This window comes from Rhinopithecus bieti, unplaced genomic scaffold, assembly GCF_001698545.2.
Source record: "Rhinopithecus bieti isolate Rb0 unplaced genomic scaffold, ASM169854v2 scaffold_26535, whole genome shotgun sequence".
Classification (NCBI taxonomy): domain Eukaryota; kingdom Metazoa; phylum Chordata; class Mammalia; order Primates; family Cercopithecidae; genus Rhinopithecus; species Rhinopithecus bieti.
The window spans coordinates 45735-68712 of record NW_016811753.1 but is presented as its reverse complement, the minus strand read 5'-3'; the positions used below and the strand labels follow the sequence as shown (position 1 = coordinate 68712).

General features: G+C 37.4%; 1 protein-coding gene across 1 annotated transcript in view; it reads left to right on the top strand.

Moving 5' to 3' along the window:
* LOC108544066 (TBC domain-containing protein kinase-like protein) overlaps nucleotides 1-22978 on the top strand; it is a gene marked incomplete at its 5' end in the record, with an annotated part of 70812 nt that overhangs the window by 38401 nt on the left and 9433 nt on the right. The window contains one exon of the mRNA XM_017895012.1: nucleotides 11049-11224. Within this exon, the coding sequence (XP_017750501.1) occupies nucleotides 11049-11224 (176 nt within the window). The remainder of the gene's footprint in view (nucleotides 1-11048; nucleotides 11225-22978) is intronic.

Genomic DNA, 22978 nt, shown 5'->3' with positions numbered 1-22978 from the left:
GGCATTGTAGGGTACAGCCCCACTCCCAGCTGCTTTCATGAGCTAGCATTGAGTGTCTGTGGTTTTTCCAGGCTCACAGTGCAAGCTGTCAGTGGATCTACCATTCTCAGGTTTTGAGGACTGTTGCCCTCTTCTCACAGCTCCATTAGGCAGTACTCTATAGCTGTTCTCCATGAGAGCTCTGCCCCAGCAGCAAACTTTTGCCTGAACATCCAGGTGTCTCAAACATCCCCTGAAATCTAGGCAGATATTTCTAAACCTCAGTTCTTGACTTCAGTGCACTTCTGTGCACCACAGGCCCAACACTACATGTAAGCCACCAAGGTTTGGGGCTTGCACCCCCTGAAACAGGCTTGAGCTGTACATTGGCCCCCTTTAGCCAGGGCTGGAGCTGAAGCAGCTGTGATGCAGGGCACCATATCATGAGGCTTCATAGAGCAGTGGGGTCCTGGGACCCACCCACAAAACCATTTTTTTGCTCCTAGGCCTCCAGGCCTGTGATAGGATGGGCTGCTGTGAAGATCTCCTGCATACCCTGGAGACATTTTCCACATTGTCTTGATGATCAACATTTGGTCCCTCATTACTTACGCAAATTTCTGCAGCTGGCTTGAATTTCTCCCGAGAAAATTGGTTTTTCTTTTATCACATTGTCAGCCTTCAAATTTTTCAAACTTTTGTGCTCTGCTTCCTCTTGAATGCTTTACAACTTGGAAATTTCTTCCACCAGATACCCTAAATCATCTCTATCATATTCACAGTTCCACAGATCTCTAGTACAGGAGCAAATGCTACCAGTCATTTTTCATAGCAAGAGTGATCTTTAACTCCAGTTCCCAACAGGGTCCTTATCAACATCTGAGACCACCTCAACCTGGACCTTATTTTTCATATGACTATCAGCATTTTGGTCAAAGCCATTCAACAAGTGTCTAGGAAGTTCTAAACTTTCCCACCTTTTTCTCTCTGCTTCTGAGCCCTCCAAACTGTTCCAACTTCTGCATGTTACCCAGTTCCAAACTTGCTTCCACATTTTTGGGCATCTTTACAGCAGCACCACACTCTACTGGTATCAGTTTGTGTATTTTTATTCATTTATTTATTTTTTGAGATAGAGTTTTGCTCTTGTTGCCCAGGCTGAAGTGCAGTGATGCGATCCTGGCTCACTGCAACCTCCGCCTCCTGGGTTTAAGCAATTCTCCTGCCTCAGCCTCCCAAGTAGCTGGGATTACAGGCATGAGCCACCACACCCAGCTAATTTTTATATTTGTAGTAGAGACGGGTTTTCTCACTCTTGGTCAGGCTGGTCTCAAACTCCCAACCTCAGGTGATCTGCCCGCCTCGGCCTGCCAAAGTGCTGAGATTACAGGCATGAGCCACTGTGCCTGGCTTACTGTATTAATCTCTTTTCATGCTGCTAATAATGACATACCCCAAACTGGGTAATTTATAAAGGAAACATGTTTAATTGACTCACAGTTCCACATGGCTTGAGAGGCCTGTCATGGTGGAAGGCAAATGAAGAGCAAAGTCATATCTTACATGGCGGCAGGCAAGAGCTTGCGCAGGGGACCTCCCATTTACAAAACCATCAGATTTCATGAGACTTATTCACTACCATGAGAACAGCATGAGGGAAACCACCCCCATGATTCAATTATCTCCACCTGGCCCTGTCTTTGACATGTGGGGATTATTACAGTTCAAGGTGAGATTTGGGTGGGGACACAGCTAGTCCATATCAGTCTGAATTTTAAAATAATATATTTTTTTTAACATCTCTGCATGTTTTTCAGTGCCAGATCTGATTACCTATTATAAGTATAGTCATGACTTCTCATTTGGAAAGTCTTTTTACATTGCTGTAAACATTTCATCAGAATTATCTTAAAACAATTAGATTCATAGTTATGAAGTATGGAAGAGAGTTTAATAGTGCTGATTGAAAACAAATTGCATATTTTATGTTTTAATTATTCAAAATAGCTCATCATTAGTGAATAAAATCTAAACACAGAAAATCAGGAAGAACAGAAGTAAAATTAATTCCACTACTCAGAAATAACCACTTTTGCAGTTTCTGTGGTGTGTGTGTGTGTTTGTGTGTATTTAGCACCAAAGTGGTCCATAATTAATTTATAGTATTGCGGGGTCTTTTTTCCCTTGGTAATATGTAATATCCCCTTAATAATATATCCTGAACATTTTCTTCATTAGGAAATATTTTTTCTAAACATAGTTTTAATTGGTGAATGGGATTTCTTTACATGGGTTCAGTGCTATTTATTTGTTCTATCCTCTTTTATTGTGTATTAACATTTTGTTTTCACAATTTAAGAAAACAGTGTGTTTGATAAATGTTTTTTCTGTGCAACTTTGTATAATCTGTAACTGTCCATAGAACAAATTTCTAAGAAATTTCTAGATTAAAAGATGTGCATATTTTAATACATATTATACATTTTTCTCTAGAAAGTTTATGTTGATTTATACATTCAGTATACATTCAGTAGGTATCTCTTTCCATCATCAAAAATTAGTACCGTCAAATTAAGATACTTAAAATGAATTTATTTAGAGATTGTAATTACAAGATGGTGCGTTTGGGGGAAAATGAAAGAGATAATGGAGTAAATTATGGATATTAGTTACAGACCTATTACCACCCCTAGTTAAGGGAATAAGTGGTTACCAGAAGATGGATAAGAGAGGCAAGTAGAGAGCACTATCTTGAGAAGCACAGTGACCTTTGGTCAAGGGACACAATAAAGCCAATATACTAGGGGAATGAATACTGTGACCTCACTCTCCCCATTCTCTGTACCCATTTTAAAGCCAGAGGATTGAAAGTCCCTCTTGACACAGTCTAAACAGGTTGCCACCTAGGACAGAAAGCAAGGTGGAGACCAGTGGAGAGTGAGTCTGGAAGGGCAAACAGAAGATAACCAGAATACTTACCTACTTTTTGTATTTCTATGACTGTAAATACTTATTTGTATTTCTGTGATTATTAATGTGGTAAAACATTTTTATTACCTATTTATGTTTCTTCTTTTGTCAAGTATATGTTTGTATCTCCCCTTTTTTTTAAGCAGGATTTTATTTGTTACAAGAACTCTGTTTATATTAAGGAGATCTTAAATTTGTTTTATTCACATACTTTACTCTTCTTTAAGAATTCATCTTTGCTATACACATAAATGTTTCAAGTCATCAATACTTTTTCTTGTTCTTTTGTGATTTCATTTCTTTGTACTTAAGAAGTGCTTCATCTAGCTGTAAGCCATTATCCTCAGCAAACTAACGCAGGAACAGAAAACCAAACACCGTATGTTCACTTATAAGTGGGAACTGAACACATGGGCACATGGAGGGGAACAACACACACTGGGGCCTGTCCAGGGTATGGAGAGAGGGAGAGCATCAGCATAAATAGCTAATGCATGCAGGGATTAATACCTAGGTGATGGATCAATAGGTGCAGCAAACCACCATGGCACATGTTTCCTATGTAACAAACCTGCACGTCCTGCACATGTATCCCAGAAATTGAAATAAAATAAGTGCTTAGTCTATATAAATCATTTTTCTGAATTATGTAAGATAGAAACACAGTTTTACTTTCTTCCAGTTAACAAGTTATCCCACTATTATATTCTAAATAATAAAGAATAAAATAATAGAATGATGCCATTTCCAATCACCCAGTGATTTGACATGACATCCTTTTCTTTTCCAGATATTTATATGTATTTGAGTCTGCTTCTGTGCATTCCATTATATCCAATTAATCTTTTAGTCTTTCCTGATGCAATATCATACAGTATTAACTTTATACAGTTTTAATATATGACATTGTGTTTTATTTATTTTCCAATATTTTCTTGGCATTTTTGTCTATTTAGTTTGTCAAATAAACTTCAAAATTTAAGTTTCAAAATAGAAAAAAAGATTCATTTTAGGATTTTGATTACACTTATAATATATATATATATTGCCCTAAGGAAAACCAAGTTCTTATAATATTGAATCTTTCTAGAAAGCATCTAATATCCCCTCCTCATTTTTTCAAATGTCTTTCATGAACTATTTCATTTTCTTTAAATATAAGCTTAATTCTAGGTAGTTTATTTTGGATGAATATTTTGATATAATGAATGTAAGCTTTTGCCTATTATATTTTCTGACTACTGCTGCCATATAAAAAAGCTAATCATTTTGTTGTGTGTATGTTGTAACTAAACCCTAATGAAATTCTTTGCAGTTTTACTGGATTTTCCTCGGATTATTCTGGGTTTTCTAAGACTATATACATCTTGATTTCAATAACTCTGCTTCTAGTGATTCATTGATAAGTAGAATGTCAAATATTTAAGATAAGAATAGCTGTCTCAAAAAACATGTTTCATTATTCTAATTAAGTTTTCTTCTGATATACGTCTACAATGGGGTTTTCTTTTTCTATAATTGGGAGTCGATGTGAATTTGTATCACATCTGGCCTTAGGTAACTTATAGTGGTGATTACATATTTGTATCCTTTGACCAATTAAGTTGATGAACTATATTTAAAATTTTCCTAATATTGAATCATCTTTCATTCCTGAAATATGTCCTAAGTCATTTTTATGGAAGTATTAAAACCACTATTGCATTCAGCCTTTACAGTTTTAGAGCCTTAAAATCTGTTTTCTAAGGAATATTGGGTGGGGTGTGTGTATAGTGCTATCCTTATCAGATTTAAATATTAGCTTAAGGCAGCTTCATAAATAAAATGGCCTAGGGCACTTTTCAATAATTTTTTTGCCTTTGAGCAGTTATTATATCATGAGAATTCTCTATACCTTGAAAATGAGATAGAATTGTTTGGGAAAAAATTGTGCTTGTCACCTTTCTTCAATGTAATCATCTGAAAACTTTAAAATTTTAACTATATTTAAAAAGGCCTATTAAGGTTTTCTATGACTTTTGAACACATACACACACACACACAAACGTGAACACACACATGCACACACCTCAGTTTATTCAGGTGTACTTAGGCCTATGAACATATAGCTTTTCTGAGGTTTTCTACTCTTTGGGGAATATTTGGATCGATATTTTTTAATGTATTACTATAGAATTGTACAGAGTATTATATTATTTTTTAAATATTTCTGTATGCTTATATATGTTCTCATAATATGACTAAAATGAGAAAGAAAAGAATATAAAACACAGTTTTCTGATTTGTAATTTCTCTCCCTCTCACACACACACATGCACGCTCACAGTCCATTTACAGATTTTGAACTTTGCTTTTTGTTTTCCCCAAAATGTCAACTCTAATATTTGTCTATTTTTCCCTTCATTGATATATTTATTATTATTAAATTATGTTGCCTATTTTCCTAAAGATAGTTTGGGATATTTTGTGGTTTTTTGGCCTTCTTTATATTCACATAACTTCTTTTTTTTTTTTTTTTTTTTTTTGAGACGGAGTCTTGCTCTGTTGCCAGGCTGGAGGGCAGTAACACAATCTCAGCTCACTGCAATATCTGCCTCCTAGGTTCCAGCAATTCTCCTGCCTTAGTCTCCTGAGTAGCTGGGATTATAGGCATGCGTCACCACACCCAGCTAATTTTTGTATTTTTAGTAGAGATGAGGTTCACCATGTTGGCCAGTGTGGTCTCGATCTCCTGACCTTGTGATCTGCCTGCTTTGGCCTCCCAAAGTGCTGGGAATACAGGCATGAGCCACCATGCCCACCCAACTTCTTTCAGTTAGAGCACAGTTTTGAAAGCTTTATATGGTAGCAACTGTCATCTCTAATTTTTCAGTTGAGGAAACAAAAAATGACTTTGTTGACAAATTACTGAGGCAGACGTACATTTTAGTGTTCTTTATTAACCATCATGGTGCTCAGATGCCAGAGAGCGTGTGATGACTTGGCATCCCTGGAGAGTTTGTCTGATAATCCAGACATAAGAATTGATTCTGCTCTGCAGAATCATTTATTCATATGTTTTATTCACTCATTCATTCATTTTTCAAATATCCATTGAGTTTTTTTGTGCCAGACCTTGTGCTAACTTTTGAAGATACAAATATGAAAACACATGGAACCTCCATTCAAGGAGACTGATTGTAAGTCAAGTGGAGAAATAGATAATATCTCACAAACAGTAATTACTGTAATAGAGGTATGTCCACATTGTTTTGGTAACATATACATACCTCATAGCACAAAGTTACTCATGAAAAGTATATAATTTGGAAATTCTATTTTATTCCTTTATAATCAGTATATATATCTTAATACTTTCTGTGTGTCAGATAATACACTGTGTCCTGAGGAAAACAAGGTATAAAAATAATTTTTCTCATGCGTGAGAAGCTTTTAGTCTAGTGGGAAATGACCCATCTCATTATAATAAAGATGTATACCAGATACCTGTGAAGACATAGAAGAGAAACTTAGGAGTTAAAAAGAAAGGCTTTCTTCACAGAGAAAGTAGTGTTTGAACTGAGATTTGAAAGGCAAGCAAGGATTTATTAGATGGACAGGTTGTGGCTTTCTAAGCAGAAGGAACAACATGTGCAAAGGCACAATGGCATGAAAAGGCAAGTAGTGTGCTAATGCTAAAGCATAAGGGGCTAGATGGTGAGGGGTGAGAAAAGAGGTATAAGATAAAAATTTATAGAGCACATATCTTGTCAGACACTATTCTAAATACTTTATATAGATTTACTCCATAAGTCTTTATCATTGCTTTGTGTTGGAAATATTTCAAATCTAGTTCTTTTGAAATACACTGTAAATTATTGTTAACTATAGTCACTCTATTGTGCTATTGAATACTAGAACTTATTCCTTCTGTCTAACTGTATTTCCATATTCATTAACCAGTCTCTCTTCATCCCCATCTCCCACAACACCACCACCTCCACCCCACCACTCTCCCACTATGCCCCTAACCCACCCTGTCCACCTTTCCCAGCAACTGCTGTTCTGCTCTCTACTTCCATCAGATCAACTTACTTAGTTTCCATGTACGATTGAGAACACGGAATATTTGCCTTTCTGTAGCTGGCTTATTTCACTTAACATGATGAACTCCAATGCCATCTATTTTGCTGCGAATGATAGGATTTCATTCTTTTTTTTTTATTTTTTTTATTTTTTTTGAGATGGAGTTTCGATCTGTCACCCAGGCTAGAGTGCAGTGGCACAATAAAATAATGGGATTACAAGCATGAACCACTGCACCTGGCCGGATTTCATTCTTTTTTAATGGCTGAATAGTAATTCATTATGTATATTAATAAATATACATTTTCTTTATTCATCCGTTGATAGACATTTAGGTTCTGTATCTTGGCTATTGTGAATAGTGCTGTAATGAACATGAGAGTGCATATTTCTTTGATATCCTCATTTCCTTTCTTTTGGGTATATGCCCAGCAGTGGGATTGCTGGATCATATGGTGCAACTGTTTTTAGTTTTTTGAGGAATCTCCATACTGTTTTCCAAAGTGGCTATACTAATTTACATTCCCACCAACAGAGTACTAGCATTCTCCTTTCTCCATATCCTTGCTAACATCCGTGTTTTTTGCCTTTTTGATAACAGCAGTTTTAACCCAGGAGAGATGATACCACATTGTGGTTTTGATTTACATTTCTCTGTTGATTAGTGGTGTTGACCTTTTTTTTTTTTCCATGTACCTTTTGGCCATTTGCATATTTTGTCTTGAGAAGTGTTTATTCAGATCATTTGCCCATTCATAAATCAGATTATTTTATTATTGCTATTGAGTTCCTTATATGTTCTGGCTATTAATCCCTTGTCTGGTGGAGAGTTTGCACATATTTTCTCCCATTCTGTAAGTTGTCTCTTTACTGAGATGTTTTATTTGCTGTGAAGAAGCTTTTTAGAATGATGTAATTCTATGTCTAGTTTTGCTTCTGTTGCCTGTGCTTTTGAGGTCTTATCCAAACAATCATTTCCCAGACCAATGTCCTGAAGCATTTCCACAATGTTTTCTTCTAGTAACTTTATAGTTTCAGGTCTTATATTTAAGTCTTTAATTCATCTTTGTCTGATTTTTGCATGTAGTAAGAGGGGTCTAGTTTCATTTTTCAGCATATAGATATTCAATTTTCTAGTACCATTTATTGGAAAGACTGTCCCTTCCCCTACTGAAAGTTCTTGGCAGCTTTGTCAAGAATCAGTTGGCTGTAAATACATGGATTTATTTCTGGGTGGACATCTAAGCTTAACATGCAGTGTATATAAAGGCTTTTGGGCAGAAATGATAAATTGATGGAGTGTTGTTTTATAATTATCCTAAATCTTGTCCATTACCCATAAACAAAGTCTCATGAATTTGAAACCCCCATTCACACAAGGAAAATGTGATATAGACACACAATATCTATAATACTAAATAAGACAAAAGTTGTGCAGTTTTACTTGTATGCCTCTAAGTGGAAATTTTAAATGAATAGTAAATTTGCTAATAAAACTATGAAAACTAAATTCTGTGTTTTTCATATTGTAATTATTTTCTTCATAAAGCAGAGTAGTATAATTTGTTCTAAATTTAATTTACTAATCTCCTAAAATTAATTTGCAGAAGAACTTGTATACATTAAAGTTCTTTACACATACACATTCATGGAAGTTTAGAACATTTAAATTTGTCAGCAGTTCCTCTCCTTCTCTTCTTACCATTTCATATAGTAATACTCTTTCCTTTGAAAAACTCCTCCCATATGACGCATTTGATTGGAACCAATGCTGAGGTCAAATCTTTATTTAAATCAGTCAGTTCTTCATAGAAAATACTTTGGACAAATCCTCGTCTTCATTAGTCAGGGCACTCTTCACTCAGATGAAACTTCAGTTTGAAATGCCACATTCATCACAAAATGACCAAAAGTGGAACTAGGTTAATCAAAAAGTTCTTTATTTTATCTTCATAAATGTATGACTTCATGTGAAGGCTGGAAAAATACCTGTAGAGATTGCAATCTAATGGAAAAGGAGATGGAAGCATTGATTGTATGGCTTGCTGATTTCAAAACTCTTTAATCTTTCTGAAGCACTTTTAATTTCAGGATGTTTAAGTAGCTTTAATTCTTAATATTAAAAAATTAAGATGCTTAATGCCTATTTTTTATTGAAAGCCATAACCCCATAAAGCTTAGCAATTTCCATTTCTATTTGAAAGTTGATGAAATGAGAGAACAAGCACTTTACCACTGAAGAATTCAGAGTACAACTGAGGAGACCCACGGGGTGAGAGCTGACATCAAACTCCAATTGAAAACCATTTTTTAAAAATAAATCTGTCTGGTAAATGATTTGTATGGTTTATTTTTTCTTACCTAGAAATTCTAAAATGGACATTCTAAGTGTAGAATTCCACAATGCAACTGAGAAAAAAGAGAAAATGAGTAAATGAGATAATTATTAGACTATTTTGATAACTTATGAAACATATAAATGAAAACTTTTTTGAATCCTTATATTTTAATCACTTGAATTTTTGAAGTGTTTAAATTCTCAAGTCATGTCACGTAAGATTTCAGGAGATCACTAGTGCTCAATAAATTTGTGTTGAATTTAGTTGTGTTGTATTGCATTGCCTATTATGGGGGAAGGCTCATCCTTCTTTCTGCTAAGAAACATAGAGAATAATTGTAAACAGCCCTTAGTCTGAAGCATTTTTATGCCATATCATAGACACAAACCAGTGGATGGGTTTGATAGCCTGGAGTCTTGAGTTTACCTCCTTCACAGTTAAGACACATTGTTAGTTTGGTTTACTATTTAAGAAATCATTAGGATGCTCTTTATTCATCTCTGAGAATCAAGTTTCCACTCAACCATTTATATATAACATAAATTATATTATAAAAGTCCAATACATATATTAGAACCAGTTTCTTTAATTACTATATATGCCTAATTACAGTGCAATTTCTCATATTACCTGAGTTAAAATTAATGCAATTCAAAACAACAGTAATTTATATTTAAAGAAAAGTGAAATGTACTTAAAAGAGCTGTTTTTTCTTGTAGTCCCAGCTCCTCGGGAGGCTGAGGCAGGAGAATGGCCTGAACCCGGGAGGCGGAGCTTGCAGTGAGCTGAGATCCGGCCACTGCACTCCAGTCCGGGCGACAGAGCGAGACTCCGCCTCAAAAAAAAAAAAAAAAAAGAGCTGTTTTTTCTAAAGACACAGTACTCTCATAAAGAAAACTTTGCCTCATCTCTTTCTACATGTTTGAGTCAGGAACTTGCAGTCAATCAAAACAATAATACTTTCCTATAGGTGTAAATAATAAAGAAGTAAACCTCAATAGTAAAGAATCAGTTACGCTAGCGGTCCCCAGCCATTTTGACACCAGGGACTGGTTTCCTGGAAGACAGTGTTTCCATGGACTGGGTTTGGGGTTAGGGGGATGGTTTCAGGATGAATCAAGCACATTACATTTATCATGCACTTTATTTATATTATTATTACATTGTAATATAAAATGAAATAATTATACAACTTACCATAAGGTAGAATCAGTGGGAGCCCTGAGCCTGTTTTCCTGCAACTAGATGGTCCTATCTGGAGGTGATGGGAGACAGTGACAGATCATCAAGCATTAGACTCTCATAAAGAGCATGCAACCTAGACCCCCTCACATATGCAGTTCACAACAGCGTTTGTACTCCTATGAGAATCTAATTCCACCACTGATCTGACAGGAGGCAGAGCTCAGACGGTAATGGAGCAATGGGGAGCAACTGTAAATACAGATGCAACTTTGCTGACTCGCTTGCCGCTCACTTCCTGCTGTGTAGCCCAGTCTCTAACAGGCCATGGACTAGTACCAGTCCATGGCCTGGGGGTTGGAGACCACTGAATTACACAATACACTGAAAATTAGATAGTTTCCTCTTCTCTTATATGCTGTATTGTTTGGTATCAAGATATTCTATTACTGGGGATAATCTGTTTTTCTGTGATATTCTCAATATATTTTTGTTTGTACATTTTTTTTTCAGTCAAGAGAATCCATCCCATTAAATGACCTAAAGTCAGAAGTATCACCACGGATTTCAGCAGAGGACCTGATTGACTTGTGTGAGCTCACAATGACAGGCCACTTCAAAACACCCACCAAGAAAACAAAGTCCAGTAAACCAAAGCTCCTGGTGGTTGACATCCGGAATAGTGAAGAGTATCCTTTGCATATGCTGTTTTAAAGGGTGGTACTGCTTATTTATATTGCATCCTTTCATTTAAATGGTGCGTGGTTAAAAAAAAAAATCTGGGATTCTTCTGAATTCAAGTAGTTAAATTACTCTCAAACTGGATGTCAGAATGGTCTTGCATAAGGTTTTATAAGATAATATTACATGCCAGAGACCTTATGATATTTTCCAAACAACACCAGAATATTAGAATATTTTCTTGCTTTTTGTGTTTCTCTAGTGTATATTGCTATTCTTGAAGGCATTTGAATCCTTCATGCTATAGATAGGAATTGTGGCAAAGATGAAGAGTAAGTATACACCTGTTCTACCTCATAGCCTAGAGAAAAAGTTTGCTACGTCTCAACATTGACCTTGTGTTCATTATAATTTTCAAAACACTGGCTTACATAGAACATGTATTTTCACTAACTACAAAGTGTTATTTGCAAATATTTTACTATTGAACATACTGTAACATCCAGTGGGTTTCATTGGCATTGGAGTGTGAAGAGTTAAAAATAGTAACAGCTCAGTCTCTTCTTCTTTTATTTTCATTCTCTTCAGATTCTTTGATTGTGTATTTTCTAGAATCTAGATAAATGGTTTTCACTTTGTTTAAAAACAGAGCAAGTCTTAAAATCTTTCTTAACTCAATATATAAAATATAAATGAATTTTATTATAACTGATTTGCTTCATAAGTTCAAATTTATAGCATTTACTAACTACAAATGCTATAAAGGAGGGTTAGCAGGTTAACGGTTTCTTATATGCTAAAATTGGCATATACAGGTTGAGTATCCTGTGTCCAAAATGTTTGTGACAGTGTTTCAGGTTTCATATTTTTTAGGATTTTGGAATATTTCCATTATATATATACTTACCAGTTCAGAATATCTAATCCAAAAGGCTCTAATGAGCATTTCCTTTGAGCCTGATGTTGTTGCTCAAAAAGTTTGATTTTGGAGCATTTCAGATTTTAGAGTTTTGGATTAAGGCTACTCAATCAGCAATAAGTTTTCATGTTCATATTTTCAATTCCAATTTTTGAAATGAAATTTGAATTATAATTTACAGACTTTATTAAGTAATTCATAAAATCTTTGGTTTCTGACAGTACAATTTGAGAGCCCACAATTTCAAAGATATATTCTCATCATTTTGTGAAAAGTTGCTACTTTCTATTTTTCTGAATTTGGAGATAGTGTAAATGTTGATCTCCCTGGTAAGGTTTCAGCAATACTGGAAATTCTTTGCAGAGTGGATGAGTGGACTCCCAAAAGAGGCATTAAATTCTATTTAACTGGTCAAGAATCCATAGTCTAGAAGTTCTTCTGACCTTATACTTCAAGAGTTTAGAATCTGTTTAATGTTTTTAACTTTTTAATTTGTATTTATTTTGTTTGAGTCTTTATTCATAGCCATTCTCCCATAAAACCATACAAAATAGCATTATAATATCCTATTTTAATCTTAAAGATAATTCTCCCATTCTGTAGGTTGTCTGTTGCCAGGTCCGACCCACAGACACTGGCCAAACTTTGCACTCAGACATGGGTGTCCAGTGAAAAAGAGGGCTAGGGGACCTGGCCACTTACAGACCCCGAGGAGGGTGCTGTAAAGAGTCAGCAGCTGTGGCCCTGACAAGTTGGTGCTGTAGGCATTTATTTACTACAGATTTAATGACAAAGGCTTTCAGTCAACACACTTTTGCATAATTAACATGGTTACTCTGCCCAGAGATAGCAGTCATGTGTGTGGATGATTAAAGCCCAGGTTCCAAGGCCTAAGTAAACTAACTTATCTAGATTAATTCCTTTATATCTCTTTGTTATCTAACCTTTGCTCTCAGGCACTGGATAAGAAGGTTTGGCTACCTTTAGCCAAATCCATTTCCGAAGCTTTTGTAAAAGCTCCCTGCCTTCCAAGAAGGTTTGCATCTTTCTACAATTTTTCCCACCACCCTATCTCCTACATCTCCCCCTTTTCTGTTTTTAGCATCAGGTTTTGTTGATTGAAGAGTACAGATGTGTGTAGCAACAACTTTGTCAGGTGTGGCGGGCACTGCTCGCATTCCCACTTTGCATCCTAGAATTAGTAAATAATAGAAGGCAAATATGAGTATAATTAGCAACATTCTTTTCCAATTAAGGAGTGACATGTAGTATTACTTGGCACCTTAGTCCAACATGTGCTGTGTTTGAGGAACCCTATTTGGGACATGTCTATCCCTCTTAGCTAAGCAGTTGTGTTGTTAGAAGCTGAGAAGGGGGTGTTTGTTTAAGTAATAGGGCTGAAGAAAGGCGTATCTAAGAGATGAGCCCAATAGAGAGTAGCAGGTGGGTGTTGCAGGTAAAGTGAAAGAGTTAAAAAAGTTAATAAAGCATAGGAAGGAATAAATTATCTGGAGTGAATGGTGTCTGTGTCCAGAGCAGATTTGCTCAGTCTTTTAACTTCTCTTCTTCAGAGTCCTGTCTAAGGCCTGTGTAGTCCGAGGAAGCCACATTGTCTGGGGCTGTAGGTCCTGTAGGGTCATTTTCTTTATTTCTGGTACTGGGTTGTGTCCTAGCCATGCTATGGTAAGGTTTGATATGTCGTGCTGGAATCCAAAGAGGACCTGAGGGGGTGTGAACACAAGCATATCCTCTCCCCCATGTTAGCAATTCATTTGGACCACACCATACATTACTGTTTACATTGTTCCATAAAACTGCAGATTTTATGTCTTGAGAGGTTTTAGCAAAGTGCTTTTCTACAGCTGATTGAAATTTATCATCTAAATTTTTAAAATTAAGGGTAAATAAGGCTTGTACTAATAGTGTTGCAGGGTCCTTACTCATATTCCCCTTTTTTGTTTTCTGAGCATATTTTTAAGGGCAGAGTTATCCCATATAACCTCCTTGGGGGTTATATGGGATGCTTGTGGAATATTGGATATTCCACTGTGACAAAATTGTTGAAATTGTGAGCTGGCGTAAGCCAGACCATTATCAGTTTTAATTTTTGTAGGCTGCCCCATAAATGCAAAAGTTAAAAGAAGATGTTTAATAACATATTGGGTGGACTCTCCAGGAAAGGCATGAGTGCTAATTGAGAATAGTTATTAATGGATACATGTACATATCTTAGTTTTTCAAATTCAGGCACATGTGTAACACATCTGTTTGCCATAACTGATGAGGTTCTAGTCCTCTGGGGTTAACACCTGTATAAGGAGGGATGTACCTGCGAGCTGGCAATCTGGGCATTGCTGGGTAATTTGTTTAGCTAGTCTCTGGATAAGTTGAAATTGCTTAGATAAGTTTCTCCAGTTTTGGTGGAAAAATTGATGCAATTGGGTGGCTTGGTCAAGCAGTGATATTCTAACTTGTAGGTCTGCTTAATCATTGCCATAAGCCAGTGGGCCAGGCAGCAAGCTGTGGGCTCAAATATGTGTGATAAAAATAGGATGTGTATATTGATCTAGCAAATGCTGAAGTTGGAGAAAAAGTGCACACAGGGTGGGCTCCAGAGTGGACTTAATGAGGGCTGTCTCAAGTTTCTGCAATAAACAGAGTAAGCAGACTCACTAACAATATTGATGAGCTGAACGGAAAAAGTTTCCAAGGCCAATAGTAAGGCTCCAACCTCAGCTCTCTGAGTGCTAGTAAATCCAGAACAAGTGAGGGAATTATGTGGTCTCCACCAGACAGCCACTTTTCCATGTTTACCAGAGCCATCAGTAAACAGTGTTAAAGCATTAGGTATGGGGGATTGAACTATTTTAGTAGGCAAAACCACAGAAGTACAAGATAAGAACTGAAGGAGTTTGTCAGCAGGAAGGGCATGCTCTATATGGCCTTTGTAATCAGAGAGTGCTATTTGCAGGTCCATAGATAAGGCAATACTGCCTTGAATTGCTTTTTACTTAAAGGAATCCTGATGATATCAGGGTCATAACCTAGCAACTGATTGCATTGTCTGCAGCCTGAATAGATGGCTTCACTGAATAACTGGATATAGGGAGAGAGTGTTTTAGTCCTGGTATGTGAGCAAAAAACCCATTCTAGGAAGCATAGCCCTGGGGTCATCTGTAGGGGAGTATTTAGTGGGAAAAACAAATAATTGAACTGAATACCATGGATCAATGCAATCTAGTTGTCTCTGAGAAATAGCTTGCTCTATCTCTTCAATTTCCCTTTCTGCTGCAGGAGTTAAATACCTGGGAGAGTCTAGGGCAGCATTGCCTTTTAAGATAGAAAACAGGTTCTGTAACTTATCAGTAGTTATGCCCAGTGTGGGACAAAGCCAGTTAATATTGCCTAGTAATTTCTGATCATCATTTAAGGTATGTAAGTTGGTAGTATTTAATTTAACCTTTTGAGGTCTTACTGACTGGGAAGTTAGAATGTACCCAAGATCTTTCGATATTTCCAAGGAGAAGACATCTGTACTTTTTCAGGTTCTATGATTAAACCTCTTAACTTTGTATTCTTTATGACAGAGGCATGTAACTTTAAAAATACTGGCTCTGTTGGGGCTGCTAGTAAAATATCATCCATAAAATGAATAATCCTGCAATTAGGAATTCTTTTCTACTGGGGAGCAAAGCTTGATTTACATGATATTGACACATGGTAGGACTGTTAAACATTCCCTGAGGAAGCACTTTCCAATGAAATCAGTGAGCTGGCCTTTCACTATTAATAGCTGTTATTGTAAATTCAAATTTTTATCTGTCCTGTTCTGCAAGGGGAATAGTATAAGAGCAGTCTTTTAAGTCAATAATGATTGTAGGCCATTCTCAAGGAATTGCCATGTGCCAGGGCGGGGGTCGCTGCTGAAGGGGCCCCATAGGTTGCAACTTAGCATGAATAGCACATAAGTCATGCAAAAGTCTCCATTTACCAGACTTTTGGGGAATGATGAAAATGGGCAAATTCCAAAGACTGTTTGATGGTTCTATATGGTCGGCTTTTAATTGCTCCTCAGCTAATTCATGGGCTCTTTGTAATTTCTCTCCCTTTAAAGGCAACTGTTCTACCCAAATAGGATTTTGAGAGAGCCACGTTAGGGGTAAGGGAGAAATAACAGTGGCCACTATTTGAAAGAGGTCTGCAGAGTGACCTCAGTTAACTCTCTTGTAAATGGGCTAGTGGCTCCGTTTTCTTTAATGATTTTTCTTAGCTCTTTATAAGCATTAAAAGAAATGGGTTCATGTACCTGATTGCCTTGTCAATCTTGCATTACCAGCCAGGATAAGAGCTCCCCATCTAATGCCTCTTACCTAAGACAAGGGCCCATAGCTATAGCATATCCCTTGTCTTTTTTCCAATTTATTGGAGGAGGGGGCTCAGGCAAAACCTCCGTTTCCTCTTTGTTATTTTTTCCCGGAAACAGCGGGGCTGAGGGAGATGGAGGCAGTAAGGTAGATGACACTTCCTCCTCTCTTCCCTTTTTAGGCTCTTCTGTGTAGAGCAGGACCAGAGCCACCCTAACTAAAGCCCATAACATAAAAGATGTTATTGAGACCCATTGCCCTTGTGCATCATGTTGTTTAAGATTTCTATCAACTTGTTCCCAGAGCTCTACGTCTAGAGTACCTTCTTTCAGGAACTATGGGTTATGGGAAACAATAGTGTACATTAGGTCTCTTAATTGAGCCTGCAAAACTGAGGCTCTGCTAGCTTTAAGCAGCTGTTTCAATACTTTTATGTACTGTTGCTGTTGAATTGATAACTGTTGTCTTATAATGAAACCCTAGCCTGAACGGTTCCCTCAAACTTGGAAATCCCAAGTGGGCACCAATGACTTACTGACTCTGCAGTCTTTTCACCTTCGTTTTTGAGGGTTCTGTCATGATCCGTTGCAGCATTCCTCATGTGGAGCACCACCTGCCAGGTCTGACCTGCAGACCCTGTCAGAATGACAGATGAAAGAATGCACTCAGACACAGGTATCCAGTGAAAGAGTGGGCTAGTGGACCAGACCACTGACAGAAAGAGTTGTAGCAGCCGTGGCCCTGACAAGCTGGTGCTGCAGGCATTTATTTAGTATAGATTTAATGACAAAGGCTTTGAGTCAACACACTTATGGGTAATTAACATGGTTGCCATCCCCTGCGAGAGCAGTCCTGCACAAGGATGATTAAAGACCAGGTTCCAAGGCCTAAGTAAACTAACTTATCTAGATCAATTCCTTTATATCCACTTGTTATCTAATCTTCACTCTCAGGCTTCAGATAAGAGGGTTTGGCTGCCTTCAGCTAAATACTTTTCTGAAGCTTTTGTAAAACCTCCTGGCCTTCCAAGAAGGTTTGTATCTTTCTACAATTTTTCCCACCACCCTGACCGATCTCCTACAGTGTTTACTCTGTTGATAGTTTCTTTTGTTCTGCAGAAGCTCTTAAGTTTAATTAGGTCCCATTTGTCAACTTTTGCTTTTGTTGTGATTGCTTTTGGTTTCTTTGTCCTGAAATCTAAGCCCATTCCTAGGTTTAGGATGGTATTGCCTAGGTTGTCTTCCAGAGTTTTTATAGTTTGGGGTTTTACATTGAAGTCTTTAACCCACCTTGAGTAGATTTTTGTATTTGGTATAAGAAAGAGTTCCATCTTCAATCTTCTGCATACGGCTAGTCAGTTATCCCAGCACCATTTATTTAATAGGGAGTTTTTTTCCCATTTCTTGTTTTTTGACAGCTTTATCAAAGATCAGATGGTCTTAGATGTGTGGCCTTATTTCTAGGCTCTCTAGTCTATTCCATTAGTCTATGTGCCTGTTTCTTTACCACTGCCATGCTGTTTTGGTTACTGTAGCCTTACAGTATAGTTTGAAGTTGGGTAGCATGATGTCTTCAGCTTTGTTCTTTTTGTCTTGGATATTCGGGTCCTTTTTTGGTTCCATATGAATTTTAAAATAATTTTTTCTTGTTCTGTGAATAATGTCATTGGTAGTTCGATAGGAATAGCATTGAAACTGTATATTGCTTTGGGCAGTACAGCCATTTTCATGATATTGATCCTTCCTATCCATGAGCATGGGATGTCTTTCCATTTGTTTGTGTCTTCTCTGATTTCTTTGAGTAGTGTTTTGTAATTCTCATTTTAGAAGTCCTTCACTTCCCTGGTGTGCTGTACTCCTAGGGAGTGTGTGTGTTGGGGGGGCAATTGTGAATGGGATTGCCTTTCTGATTTTGCTTTCAGGTTGGTTGTCGTTGATGTATAGGAATGCTAGTGATTTTTGTACATTGATTTTGTATCCTGCAACCTCACTGAAGTTGTTTATCAGCTGAAGGAGCTTTTGGGTCAAGACTGCATGTTTTTCTAGATATAGAATCATGTCATCTACAGAGATAGTTTGACTTCTTCTCTTCCTACTTGAATGCACTTTATTTCTTTCTCTTGCCTCATTGTTCTGACTCGGTCTTTCAATAGTATGTTGCATAGAAGTGGTGAGAGAGGGCATCCTTGTCTTGTGCCAGTTTTCAAGGGGAATGCTTCCAGCTTGTGCCCATTCAGTATAATGTTGGCTGTGGTTTTGTCATAGATAGCTCTTATTATTTTGAAGTATATTCCTTTAATAGCTAGTTTATTGAGAGTTGTTAACGTGAATGGATGTTTAATTTTATCAAAAGTCTTTTCTGCATCTGTTGAGTTAATTATATGGTTTCTGTCTTTAGTTCTGCTTATGTAATGAATCACATTTATTGATTTTTTGCATGTTTAGCCAATCTTGCATCCCAGGGATGAAGCCTACTCGATCATGGTGAAGTAGCTTTTTGATGTGCTGCTGGATTAGGTTTACAAATATTTCATTGAGGATTTTTGCATCAATGTTCATCAAGGATGTTGGCCTGAAGTTTTATTTTTTTATTGTGTGTCTGCCAGGCTCTGGTATGAAGTTGATGCTGGCCTCATAGAATGAGTTAGGTAGAAGTCCCTTCTCATTCTTTTTGGAATAGTTTCAGTAGGAATGGTACCAGCTCTTCCTTGTACATTTGGTAGAATTTGGTTTTGAATCCATCAGGTCCTGGGCTTTTTTTGGTTGGTAGGCTATTTATTACTGATTGAATTTCAGAGATCATTATTGGTCTGTTCAGGGAATCAGTTTCTTTCTGGCTCAGTCTTGGGGGGGTGTATATGTCCAGGAATTTATCCATCTCTTCTAGGTTTTCTAGTTTGCATACGTAGAGCACATGGTTATTTTTATTTCTGTGGCGTCAGTGGTTATATTTCATAGGCATTTCTAATTGTGTTATTTGGATCTTCTTTCTTTTCTTCTTAGTCTAACTAGTGGCCTATCTTACCAATTTTTTTCAAAAAACCAACTCCTGAATTTATTGCTCTTTTGAATGGTTTTTCATTTTTTTATTTCCTTTACTTCAACCCTGATTTTTTAAAATTATTTCTCACATTTTATTAGCTTTGAGGTTGTTTTATTCTCATTTCTCTAATTCTTTCAGTTGTGAAGTTAGGTTGTTAATTTAAGATGTGGACATTTGGTGGTATGTATTTCCCTCTTAACACTGCCTTAACTGTGTCCCAGAGATTCTGGTATGTTGTATCTTTGTTCTCTTTATTCTAAAAGAACTTCTTGATTTCTGCCTTTAATTTTTTACCCAAAAGTCAATCAGGAGCATGTTGTTTAATTTCTATGTAATTGTATGGTTTTGAGTGATTTTTATTGTGTTGACTTCTATTTTCATTGTGCTGTGGTCTGAGAGAATGTTTGGAATGACTTCAGTTCTTATACATTTATTGAGGATTGTTTTATGTCTAGTTATGTGGTCGATTTTAGAGTATGTGCCATGTGGTGATGAGAAGAATGTATATTCTGTTGGTTTTGGTTGGAGACATCTGTAAAGTTATATCAGATTCATTTGGTCTAATGCTGAGTTTAGGTCCTGAATATCTTGTTAATTTTCTGCTTCAGTGATCTGTATAATACTGTCACTGGAGTGTTAAAGTCTCCCACTATGATTTTGTGGGAGTCGATGTCTCTTTGTAGGTCTCTAAGAACTTGCTTTATGAATCTGGGTGCTCCTGTATTGGGTTCATATGTATTTAGAATAGTTAGGTCTTGTTAAATGGAACCCTTTACCAGTATATAATGCCCTTGTCTTTTTTTTTTTTTTAATGATTGTTGGTTTGAAATCTGTTTTATCTGAAATTAGGATTGCAACCCCTGCTTTTTTCTGTGTTTTATTTTCTTGGTAGATTTTTCTCCATCCCTTTATTTTGAGCTTATGAGTGTCATTATGTGTGAGATAGGTCTCTTGAAGACAGCATATTATTAGGTCTTACTTTTTTATCCTGCTTGCCACTCTGTATCTTTTAAGTGGGATATTTGGACCATTTACATTCAAGATTCGTATTGATATGTGTGGATTGGGTTTTGTCATTGTGCTGTTAGCTGGTGGTTATGTTGGCTTGTGTGGTTGCTTTACAGTGACATTGGTCTGTGTTGAAGTGTGTTTTTGTATTCACTGGTAGTGATCTTTCTATATTTAGTGCTCCTTTCAAGATCTCTTATAAGGCAGGTCTGGTAGTAATGAAGTCCCTTAATATTTGCTTATCTGGAAAGGATCTTATTTCTTTTTCACTTAGAGAGTTTAGTTTAACTAGATATGAAATTCTTGGTTGAAGACTTTTTTCTTTCAGAACATTCAATATAGGCCCCTAATCTCTTCTGGCTTGTAGGGTTTCAGCTGAGAGGTCTGCTGTTAGCCTGATGGGAATCCCTTTGCAGGTGACCTGCCCTTTCTCTCTAGATGCCTTTAACACTCTTTCTCTCATTTCAACCTTGGAAAATATGACAGTTATGTGTCTTGGGTATGATCTTGTGTAGAATCTTGCAGGAGTTCTGTGTATTTCCTGAATTTGACTCTTGGCCTCTCTACAAGGTTAGGGAAGTTTTCATGGAAGAATCCTGAAATACATTTTCCAAGTTATTTGCTCTCTCCCCCTCTCTTTCAGGGATGCCAATGATTTATATATTCAGTTTCTTTACATAATTTCATACATTTTGGAGGCTTTGTTCATTACTTTTTATTCTTTTTATTATTATTATTATTTTAGTCTGATGTCTTATTTCAAAGAACCAGCTTTCAAACTGTGAGATTATTTTATCACTTGGTTTATTCTGCTGTTAATGCTGGTGATTGCATTGTAAAATTCTTGTGTTTTGCATCTCTGTCCAATTTGTTAAGTTATTTTTTATACTAGCTATTTCATCCTTCAGCTACTGTATCACTTTATTGTGATTCTTAATTTTCTTGGATTGGGTTTTGCCATCCTCCTGAATTTCAATTATCTTTGTTCCTGTCCATATTCTGAATTCTATTTCTGGCATTCCAGCCAGTTTGGCATGATTAAGAATTCTTTTTGGAGAACTGGTGCAGTCATTTGGAGGACATATGACACTCTGGCCACTTTAGTTACTGGAGTTCTTGCATTGGTTCTTTCTCATCTCTGCATGTGGGTGTTCCTTTAACTGTGGTGTAGATTAAGTACAGTCAATAGACTTATTTTCTGGATATTTTCACTGGGATGAGTATTTGTATAGGGTCTTTATTGGAAGCTGACTTCCTGTCTCTGGTTTTAGAGTAGGGTATGTTAGTGAGGTATTTTTTATGTTGAAGCTTTGGGGTTTATCCAGCAGCTGACACTTAGGCTTATTGGTCAGTTGGTAGACTTTTGTTCAGTACTTTGGCTCCCTTATGTTTCCTTAGAGTTGCAGCCATGTTCCCTGTCAGTGCTCTGAAAGTGTGGGCTCCTTTCCCCCTTGAGTACCCACTATAGTTCATGACTTGGCACTCCTGGACTGCCCACTGCAGCTCTGGAATGATCTCAGAGTTTATATTCCTTCTGCAGCTTAGAGGCAGTAGAGGAAGAGATCTTAGTAGTGGTTGTGGCCAAGGGTCATTTTCTTGACTCCTGGGGGGTCCTCCCCAGAGAGATACAGGTCAGCAATTACTCAGCAAAGTCAGCCCAAAATAGAGGTTTGTTCTGTGGGCCCAAGCCAGGAGTTTCCTGACTGCTGATCAGCTTTGGGGAGTGTGTGGAACCTGTGGGAGATGGACTGGTCTCCTCTCCTTGGTTCAACTGCAGTTTGTTGGAGGTATGGATAAGGCACTTAAGGTCTTTGCTTCTTCATTAGTTCAAGGGTAGCAAGGGTAGTTCCACTGCAGAGACAATGGCAGAGAGGCTTTTATTTGCCCCTGGAGGCTCTGTACAGGGAGTTGCTGAGTTCTTACTGGCTCAGTAGTTCTGGTAAGGGGTGGCCTGATAAGACCTCAGGCCTGGAGGATCTGCCCAGTAAGGAGATATGAGAACAGGAACCCATGTAATAGTCTGGCCACTTTTCTGTAGGGCTGCTGCAGTATGCTTGGGGCCCACTCCAGGCCCTAGTCATCTCGGATTTTCCAGAACCTGGAGGTGTCACTAGTGAAGGCTGTGAAACAGCAAAGATGGCAGCCTGTTCCTCCCTCTGGGAGCTTTGTCCCAGGGAGGTGTGGACCTGTTGCTGGTTTAAGGGCACCTGTACAAAGTAGCTGGAGACCCTGGTTGAGAGGTCCTGCCCAGTGAGGAGGAACAGGATCAGAACCTGCTTAAAAAAGCAGTCTGCAGTCTGGCCACATTTTGGTAGAGCATCTATGCTGTGCTGCGGGATTCCTTCTGCCCTGAGTCAGCTCAGACTGTCCAAAGCCTGAAGGCTGGAATGGCTAAGGTGTCTGGACAGCAAAGATAGCAACCCACCCCT